This window comes from Dryobates pubescens, chromosome 8, assembly GCF_014839835.1.
Source record: "Dryobates pubescens isolate bDryPub1 chromosome 8, bDryPub1.pri, whole genome shotgun sequence".
Lineage (NCBI taxonomy): Eukaryota > Metazoa > Chordata > Aves > Piciformes > Picidae > Dryobates > Dryobates pubescens.
In genome coordinates this window covers 15,306,786-15,317,413 of record NC_071619.1, presented here as the reverse complement: position 1 = coordinate 15,317,413, position 10,628 = coordinate 15,306,786, and the positions used below count along the sequence as shown (strand labels likewise).

Here is a 10,628-nt window from a genome sequence, read left to right as displayed (position 1 = left end):
CTTAACAGTGTTTAACAGAACTCTTCAGATAAAAGTGCATTATTTTACTATAATACACATAAAACCCCCACTCTGCCTTCAGTTTCTGTAGAGGCAGCTAGTGAAAATTATCTTTTGCTTAAAAAGGGGAGGGTGAAGACACGTTTGTTGACAACATACAGTCAAAGATAACTTCTGCATCCACCTATCAAGAATCTGCAGTTGTGAAGATGTGGGAAGAGGAGAATCTTCCTATAGCTGACAGGCATCTGTCCAATCTACACAACATCTCACTTAGGATCCCTGGATTGTGGATGTTCATCCAGCAGCATTGCCTGGATTAAGCATCTACAGCAGCTTCCTTCAAAGGCACTGCAGAAGGATTCAGTGATGTAAATACCAGTTTTGAACAATAAATGAAATAACAAATGCAGAAGAGGGAATGTGGCTGGGATCTTTACATAACTTGCTTTGCTTTTCTTGCTTTGATAATTTAAGGGTTTTATAGTAGCCTAAAGTGTCAGATTTGTCCCATCTTTTTTGGAATATTTTGTAAATGAAGGTATTGAATTCTCTTAGTAATTTAATAGTAGTGTGACACTGCATGCCAATTAATGCCTTAATAATTAGATGTATGTGGAAAGATAAATGTAATCTTAAGTGGGCCATATGCAAGCTGGGATTATCCAAACCAAAAAAGATTTTTTCATTTCCAATGAGCTGTAACTTCTCGGATGGTATCTCAGGGCTGATCTTACTGCATCCATGAGCACCATTGTATAAGGCTTCTGTAGCTCTTTCTGTCAGTGCCTTGTACTGCACCACAGTAACAACTCTGACTTGGAAAAAAATACTCTGTAAATCATGTGAGTGACCCTGAGTGAGTGCTCAGGGTCAGAATCGGTATCTCATACCTGACTGGACCGTACTGTACTGTAGGCTGCAGTGGCTGCTACTCCATAAGGTCGCTAAAAGTCAAACTGCACGGAGACCTCTCATCCTTGCTCTGTGGACTGTCTGGCAGGACCTGCAGAGGTGGTGATATGAATCCCCGGTACTGCTTACTTGACTTGGTTAACTTCTTGAATTCACTGGCAAAGGAAATGCCTTTTCTTTTGTCATCTCGTGCTGCCTGTTAACAAATAAATGACAAATCACGGAAGCAGTTTAAGAGGCTGTAAAGCAGGCCTTCCTTCTGAATACAGCATGGCTGTGCTGGCACAGCCAACACATTCTTCTGATTGTTCTGAGTAATTTAATTGAAAATCGGGCATTGCCAAAGATACGTTTTTAACATATGTGGTATAACCTTGTATAAAAGTCTGTGCTTATGACACAATGACTTTGAAGCGACAGCTGCTGTGGATTAGTGGCATCTGCTGGAAGAGAGAACACAGCTCCATCCCCCAGCAGGCTCGTGCTTCATTCCTGCCATTTTTCAAAGCCTGAGATAAAGCAACAGAAGAACTTTTTCACGGGGCAGGAATAAAGGGGACTTTATTCCAGAAGTGTTCAAGTTCTGCCCCTTTGAATAGCCCAGCTTTGCTATGATGGGGAGCCAGAAAGCTGGTAGCAAAAGAGAAAGGTCGTCATGGGTTTTGCAGACTGTGAGGGAATTGTGCTGCTAGACATAACTGATGCAGTTTTGCAAAGAAAAAATTAAGGGAGGTATGGAGAACAGGGAAATGTGCTTTTTGCTGTAGTCTCATCTTCCCACCCACCATCATGCCAGTCGTCTCTCCCTCCCACTGGAAGTAGGTTCCCATTAAACTGATCATGCACCATCTATACAACCTGCTGCAAAGAATTCAACCTTTTACCTGAACCTGTTCTTTGAGTTTAAGAATAAATTTTCCTGCACCCTTCCACTTGCTTTGGGCTTGAAACACACATTCTTGGTCAGAGAGAATCCTTTGAGATGGTTTAGATGTCACGGACTTTTTGTTTGCTGGCTCTTTTGTCACCTCTTCCAAGAGCACATAATCGCTTGGGTTCGGATTGCTCAAAATGCTGTAGGAGTACTTCGCTTTGCACAGAGTCTGTTTAAAAGCAGGGAGGGGAAAAAGGAAGGCATTCCTTCAGATTCAGCTTACTAAACTGATTCTTCATCTAGTCCTGAGAACAAACCCCACCTTATCTTGTGTGAAACCAGCCTCCACCCTGCATGTTACAGACCTACTGAATGGAAAGAAGCTGCTTACCTGCTGTATGACATCCTGAGCTGTGCTGAAGCGGGGAGCTTTGATGACAGTGCGTGGTTGCTCTGGAGAGACATCGTGTACCTGAACAAAGAAACTGTCATCCTCAGAGCTGATGGCTGCATCTTCCTTTGCTTCTTGAAGGGCGTTTCTCTCATTTAAATTCTAGGGGTGAAAAAGGAGAGCCAAATTCATTTACTTCAGAGGGGGAAGTAATAGCTGGTGGTCACAGGTGGGTTTTATGACTTTGCAGTAGGAGACCGCTGTTGCCCCAGCTCCATTTCATTAAATTCAAGTCTTCTATATAAGTTTTGACAAGCTACTGCTGCTAAAATACCTGTGTTTCCAAAATCACCAGCTGAAATACTTGTCAGAGTAGGCACGGATTGGAGACATGCATAGTACCACATTATGCAAAAGTGGTCACTTAAATCCTTTATTTCCTTACAGATACAAAATAATGTTTTGTCACATAATGGTGACATTAAGATGGGGGACAGCGGCAAGTGTCCTTTTTCCTCCTTGTCCCTGCACTAAAGCCAGAAGAATTTAGAGCACAAGAAGTCTGAGTGAACACTTTCCTGTGGAGCAAGAGGAAGACTCCTGTATCTCTGTCCTTATTCAGCTCTATGGCTACTGCAGATTTCAAACAGACTTCTCCCCTGCACCTTCTCTCAGGGCATTTCTCTCCATCCCCTTCTCAGCAAGCTTGAATTCATAAACTGTATCACACCCTGCAAGTCACTCACTCCTTGTTCATTTTCATGTAAATCTGCAGCCTCATTTCCAGCTTCAAGCTCTGCAGTAAGGCTCAAAATTGCAGATAATGCTTTGAGGTCCTAGTATCACAGGACAAAACTACAGCACAATTTTCACATGCACCAAGATGTACTTTAACCCATGTTTTCTGAAAGAATGGGGTTTGGCCCTGGCACGTTTGTGGTCACATAGACTTCCAAAGTAAATGTTGCAGTCATTTGAATTAATAAGGCTACTGTTTCCACAAGCAAACTTCTACCTAGTAATTACTGCTTCAGCTACTAGGAACAGAAGAAAACAAAATACAGATTTGAGTAATATAATGATAATTTGTCACATTGAAGCATTTAAAAAAAGTATCAAAATAATCAGCTACAATTATATTTTCTTAACTTTAGAGGATCCCAAAGGATCTCTGTCACTTTTGCATGTAAACCTTGTGTACATAAACATTTTTGTGTCCATGACTAAGCACACAGTATCATGCTGAGCTGACCAAAGGAAGTGCCTCTGGAAATGAGATCAGTAAATGCCTTTCTCCTGCTTTTTTTGTTTCTTTCTCACAAGCTTATTTTCAAGCTGTGGATGTTCCGCTTACAGTTTGAAGTAATCATTCCATCTTCTTCCTTTAAATCAGAAGAAATCACCTATTTCATTATTTCAGGCTACTATTGCTAATTTAATAATCCTTTGAGGTTTTTAAAGACTTCTTTAATATTAAAACACTTTCTCATTTTTCTGAACAGAGAAGTTGCCGACATCTAAAGTGACTGAAAATTGAGTCCAGAGTGCTGCTATCTGTGAGCCTTTGTTATTAACTATTATCTTTCTTTATATTCATTTCCTGTAACATCAAAATCCAGATTTCCATTAAATTAGAACTATCAGTCAAAGCAGTAGCCTGGTGTCATTGAACTGTTGACTAAGGACCACACAGCTGATACTAGAGCTGAGTGAAGCCAAATTAGTGTCACACAGGTGCATGAAATCTAGTTGTGCTCACTCAAGAGTTATGTTTGTTTTCAAACAATGTGCACAGCATTCACATTACTCACCAAGCAGTGAAACAAATACTGCACCCTTTTGTTTCCCGGTGCTAACAGCTATTCTTAGCTACTTTTGTAAATCACAATTTATTTAAAACAGACTTACTTCCTCTCGGGTTTTAAAGAGAATCCTTCCAACATATCCTTCTTCTGGGAACCAACTGTTCAAAAGCTGCACTAGTCCTTCCTCAGGACCAATCACCCTCTGGAATGGTGGTTTTTTGCATTCACTCTTTTCTTTAGATATAAAGCTTTTCTCTTCCATCAGAAAATAGTCTGCAGCACATGACTCAGTGCCTTTTGTGGTAGCCAAGAGCTAAGACAGACCACAATAAACACACAGCAATTAGAATGCTAATTATAAACACTGCATTATTTCTAGTTATAAATGAGAATGAATAAGGAAGCTTTAGGAATCAATAACTATGCTGATAGTGCAGGCAAGATTTCTGATGTGCTATTTATTATTCAGATACTTTACTCCAGGGTAATGTACTGTTCTTTTTACCCCGGCCAAGCAGTTCAACTATTCCAGACAAGGCAGTACTATTTAAGCTTATTTCTGTCCTGTTTGGCTGCCCAGACAATTTATTCATAATCCCAGGACAGTACAGTCTTTTCCCACTGCTAGAATAACAATCCCTGTTGAGTTAACTGATTTTTCTACTCATGAACTTAGCCCTCTAACTTTTACTCTATTGCTTCCTATGGTGCTCAAGTTCGAAGAATTGTTTGTCCTTGTTGTAAGGGCAGCCCATGCCTCCCTTGCTCAGAGAGGCTGCTTTGCTCATCTTCATGCACACAAACAGTGAAAAACTAATATGGGATATCTTGTAAGAGTATGAACCCATTCTCTGATGCCAAGATTGGGAAAATTTCACTGATGATATTCTGCCTTTGCAATAGAACGAATTCCACAGTAATGCATTTCTGAAATGCCTCCTTACTGTGCTGAATGAACTGCATGCGAGAAATGCAGGCAGGTATGTGTCCAAAACGATGTCAGTGTGGATTCCTGTCATTAGAGCCTGCAGTTCAGTGGGCAACATACCTGGTGGAGAAGCTGTGCAGCTGTGGTCCCCCCACTTATATTAAAAACTGTGAAAGGCTCTGGTCCCGGAATTCCATGAATTGTCACTTTGTAAGTCATGGCAGCTTTCCTTTCCCCCATGCTAAACAACTGTTCAGACAACATTCAAGGGGTTAGTGAATGGTTTTACACAGGTGTGTTATTTTTCAGCTGCTTAAAGGAAATTGTACACGCAAGTTGCAAGGACCTGGACAGAGCAAAGCTATCAAGCTAATACATGATGCTCACACTACAGGTCAAAGCATTAAAAAACCCAAACCAAACACAACTCAACCCCTCAAAAGATCCCACACCACCCTGCCTTTAAGGTGAAAAGAAAGAAAAAGCAAGTTTTCCAGTGAGAATACCTAAACTGACACTCGCCAAAGGGTAGACCTCCGTCACTCATCCCTTTCAGCTAAGTTCAGACTAAATGGATTCAGCGTACAAATTACTAGAGAAAAAAATCTACAGCACTGTTTTACCCTCCAAACCATTTGTGTTCTTCCTTTCTGCCCTACTAATTCACCAAGACACTTGTCTGGCATGTATTTACTGGAGGATAATACTTGCAGCACACGCAGTAGCTCGGGTTTTCTCTACCAGTCTAGGAACTGCAACATGATAATATGCATGTTTCAGGTAACTAAAACACACGTAACCTAGGGAAGCTAACATTAAGGGCTATTAAAAAAAAACCCAATGACATCAGTACATATTTTTTATATATACATATATTACAATGATCTTGAAGGTCTCTTCCAACCTGGTTTACTCTATTCTATTCTATTCTACACACATCTGTATCTGTATACATGTACATATAAAGATGTATATCTTACACAAGCTCCTATACATGCACATATATAAATATGTATGCATTTATGGAAACACAGGCTCCATCATTTCCTGTAACAGAATTCAATTTTACTCTCATCCTACTGTTGGTAATTTGCATCTTCCCATTTTTTGTGTCCCAAAAGCATTGCTTATGGATTCATGCATAAAGGAATCCATGAGGCAGCTCTGAACCTTACTACTCAACCACACTCCTCCTCCAGCACGGGAGTTCTGCTGTTATACCTAAATACACCAGAAGCCAGTCTTTGGTAAGATTTACCACAGTTTCAGCCAGGTAGGATAACTACTTCCACCAAAGCCCAAAAGAAGTAGTCATGAAGGTACTCCTGAAATATGTGTAGGTTTAAGGGCTAACATCTTTGAACAGTCTGGATTTAGAAGTCATAAAAATCTATGGCATTCACAAAGAATAATTAAATTACCATAGATGCAGGCAGAGTGTTTCCAGAGGGACTTTCTTCCATTCTCCGACTATTTATGAATAAACTAGAAATTTCTAATGCTTCATTGTGCAGGTTATGGAGCTGGACATGTCTATAACCTAAAAAGAAAAAAACCTTCTGTAAGTACTTTGTGATATCCTAGGATACAAGTCTCATAAATGGCAAACTCAAATTTCCTATATTTATAGTTACAATTTGCCACACCCATAGGATTTATGCCCTGTAGTAACGCTGCATTAACTCTTTGTCTGTACAGCAGTGTAACCCAAATGCTGGAATTGCTGAGTGGCCCACAGAATTGCAGAATAGTTTGGCTTGGGAGGGATCTCAAAAGGTCATCTAGCTCAACCTCCTTGCAGTTAGCAGGGACAGCCTCCATTAGATCAGGTTGCCCAAAACCCTGCTGAGCCTGACCTTGAATAGCTCCAGGGACGGGGCCACAACCACCTCCCTGGGCAACCTGTTCCAGTGTCCCACTACCCTCATGAGAAAGAACTTCCTCCTAATGTCCAACCTAAATCTACCATTCTCTAATTTCAGACCATTCCCCCTCATCCTATCACTGCAGGCCTTTGCCATCAGTCCCTTTCCAGCCTTGTAGGCACCATTCAGTTACTGGAAAGACACTATTAGTATCTCCCTGGAGCCTGCCTGTTTTGCCACAATATTCAATATGAAATAGCAGAATATAATGAAACAAGTACAAATTCTCTCTGGGAAAATGCGTGTGCATGGCCAGATCCCCTCATATGCTAAAGCTGTTGCCTGGTATTACAGTAGCACAAAGTGCATACAGAAGCGTTTTTACTGTTCTGAAGAGCTGAGGCTTCCTTATTTCTCTCTCACAGTTTTTCATCCTTCCTTTACCTCTCCTACGGCTACAGTTGCAAGCAGTGCAATTCTCCTCTGCATGGTGATTAGAAATTACAGCAGCTCCTTGGGCAAAGGACAGGGCAGAGCGTGAAATACTCCACACTTCCTAAGGGAGCAGCCAGTCCTGAGGTGAACACAATATGACACCACAGCTCAGGATGGCAGGAACTGTGTACAAGATAGCCCAGTCTCTGCAACAGCACAGGATCTGACTTAGAAGTCACTTGGGCAGCCTCCAGCTCCCAGGGAGCATCACACTGCCAGGACAAAGTATATTCTCTGATACTTGTTCCTTGTCTCCTCTAGATAAATGCAACCAGCTGATTAAAAATATCCCTCTGTCAGGAATCAGTCCAGGAATCTGCTGGACCGCTTTGGCATGGGGTGTCACTGCAAACTGCACTGTACCTCTTTTCAGAGCTTTCAGGGGAATGATTCTCTGAGCTGTCACTGCGGAGCTGTTGTTTTCAACAACCGCGAAGCGAAGAAAGACCAAATCCTCGAAGTGAACCCGGAAAAGGAACTGCTCATTCCACATGGGGTTGAGGGTGTTGCGGTGAATGGGCTTCGTCCGGAAGTGGCAGCTATCCAGAGGCATCCCCAGGACGTCCACTTCAATGCACGGACTGCCTATGCTATTGCTGGGGCAGACGTTCTGCCCAGACACAATCTGAAGCCGAGGAGTACATGGAAACACCAGTTAGTGGAGCAATTGTTTTACTGTCACAATCCTGAGCTAAATGTTACTCAGCGCACTCTTAAGCACAGTTTGCTAACATGCTGACCTAATTACAGTGCTTCCCTGTTTTTGTAATTGCCAGGGCAGTAATTTCAGAACCAGAGATCCTTCAACCACCCCCCATGACACCTTTGCTTTGAAAAAAATACACTACACATCGTGACTGTAACCATTCGAGTATCTGAAAGCTAATCCAGATGAATTTAGCATTAATCTAGTCAAAAAAGATCTGATTTTTGTCTTCATTACTCCATGGTGATGGCAGCGACCTTTGGCTTGTTTTGGCATACATAACACAAAAATTAGGTGCGTAGACCCAGGGAAAATGCTTTCAGGAATGGATTTCAATGACTACTGTGAAGGAAACAGCGAAAGCAACTTCAGGTACAAACCAGCCAATAAAGTAAAATAAAGGCAATTATTTGCTTGTTCCCTCTCCAATTTCTGTTGGCTATGCTGACCTTCAAAAGGACAAGCAACAATGAAAGGTTCAATCTTCTCATACAGAAGTATGACTGCAATGCTGCTTAAAGACTATTAAACATTGTCTACTTCTGTTTGTTTGACTGTATGAAATTCCCCTTTAATGTACTTACTGTTAAAGAATATATAGCTGGCTCCTTATTATCAAGATCTCTTTCTAACGGGCAAAACTGCTGGTACATTGAACAGCTTTTATCCCACAGAACAGGAGGCTTCAAAACATATCCACAGCCACCATTAGCCTCAAACATGGCTGCATTAAGTTGCAGAGGAAGATCTGTGAAAGTAAGGCAGTCAAAACTGACAAACAGCAATGGGACAGTGGAAAAACTGTAACAGGGAAGACAACATGTTTTAAGTATCTCTTTTGGTTTAGTCATATCAATTAGTTTTTGGGTTTCAGATAGCTGAAATTTGCCCCCCTCTTTCCGTTGTCTTTATCCAACTGTAGGGCTTGCCTACACCTATTCTCTTATAAGTTTCCAGGTATTTGCCCTGAATTGCAGAATGAAAAAGCATTGACCATGTAGCTTTTTAGATGACCTAATGGAACCTCCATCAAAAAGGTGAAGGAACATAAGACGGACAGAACATGGCCCCAGGATGATTTGAGCAATGTTAAAATAGTATCCAAGGCAGCACTTCAAAGTTCAGCACCTGTTATTAGAAAGGAAAAACAGTTACTTGAACCGGAGAAAAAAGAACAACCTTCATCGATAAAACGGATAAAATGGAAGCTGTTGTTGTCCAGGCACTTCTGTGCTATCAGGAGATACACTGCACTAGCAAGGACCAGATTGTCATAGTATGACACTGCTTGTGCTGAGGCACATAGACAGGTACAGCCCCTCGTGACTGCAGGTCAAACCAAACAACAAATACAAATTCACAGTTTAAGGACTTATTTCACATCAACATATTAAAACATGCCTCCATGTACCCATACCATCTGTTTGGTAGTTGAGAGCCACAAGCTGTATGCCATGGAGCCAGAAGATCAGTGGATGGGGATTTGAAGAATCGATGCGTGTGGCAGCGGGGTAGGTCCTCAGGAGCTGACAGGTGGTGTGCTGGATCAACTTCTGAGAGTAGCGCCTGCACAGCCGCTTGGCAGCGTTCTCATTCAGGGAGGAGATGTGATAGCACTTAGGTGTCCTTATGATAGCACTGAGAGAAGCTGGAGAGTTGTAAGGAGAGCAAGGATCTTCCCAGGTCTGCCGCATTGCATCAAAAGGGCCTGCAAAATAAACAGTACCCTCGAGTTACAGCTGCAGATCCAAAGCCTCTGAAACGTCAATGTTTTCCAGTGAAGCACATATGCACACCTTTGTTGTTGTAAAAAAGGATGATCCTGGAAAATGACACTACTCAGTGTTGTCACATTCATTCTTACACAGTGAGAACAGACCACAAGAGGACACATAATGGTAAGAGTTGATACTGTGATTAGATGCACTAACAGCTGTTTCCATAAATAAATACTTAATTGTCATTTGCCTCAGTAGAATAAATGAATACAATGCTGTTCTTCTCATTTATACATTTTACAGGAGGAAGGGAAGCAAGTTTGAAACCCATCTGCTAAATCTTCAAACAAGCTATCATTTAAGACTCAGGGGACAAAGCCAGCAAAATACTTCAGAATTGAGTACTAGAGGTCTTCATTTTTAGGACACTGGCCTCTAGAAGGGAATGTCTGCTGCAGCAGTGCCCTTGAGCTGAAACAAATGCCATATTCATTGAGCCATAAAATGAGTACAAGAAAGGGTACAACTGTAACTTTTTGTTCATTCACCTGAAAGGCAGGGTATTTGGGTGCCATCCCTGCTTCAGAACCTTTTCCCTGCTCTCTTTATATTTCTTTACATCTCTTCATAGGCAGAAGTACAATTTTGAAAGTCACAGACTGAATTACTTGCAGAGTGTAAATACCTCCAAGGAGGTATTGCATGATTATACACTTGGACTTAGTTGAAGTTTAGGGAACTCAGACACTTCAGACACTAAAAATCCTTTTCTGGATCTGCTCCAGTAATTCTGCCTTCATTCATAGCTTTTAAAACACAAACTTTAAGATACATAATTTAAAATGTACATTAGTTTTGAATAGTTTATGAATTGAGGTCTTGATCTTCCTGACCAAATTACCCTGTTTTAACATTCCACAGTCAGCGTTTC

At 41.4% G+C, this 10,628-nt stretch overlaps 1 protein-coding gene across 3 annotated transcripts in view; it reads right to left on the bottom strand.

Moving 5' to 3' along the window:
- Positions 1-550: 550 nt before the first annotated feature.
- PLCE1 (phospholipase C epsilon 1) overlaps positions 551-10,628 on the bottom strand; it is a 120,304-nt gene continuing 110,226 nt past the window's right edge. For all 3 annotated transcript variants that reach the window (XM_054163386.1, XM_054163388.1, XM_054163387.1), the window contains 9 exons: positions 9,397-9,687; positions 8,564-8,727; positions 7,637-7,898; positions 6,335-6,453; positions 5,034-5,162; positions 4,089-4,298; positions 2,181-2,342; positions 1,800-2,018; positions 551-1,111 (listed from right to left, as the gene is read on the bottom strand). In XM_054163386.1, coding sequence (XP_054019361.1) covers positions 932-1,111; positions 1,800-2,018; positions 2,181-2,342; positions 4,089-4,298; positions 5,034-5,162; positions 6,335-6,453; positions 7,637-7,898; positions 8,564-8,727; positions 9,397-9,687 — 1,736 coding nt within the window. In that variant the 3' untranslated portion in view covers positions 551-931. The remainder of the gene's footprint in view (positions 1,112-1,799; positions 2,019-2,180; positions 2,343-4,088; positions 4,299-5,033; positions 5,163-6,334; positions 6,454-7,636; positions 7,899-8,563; positions 8,728-9,396; positions 9,688-10,628) is intronic.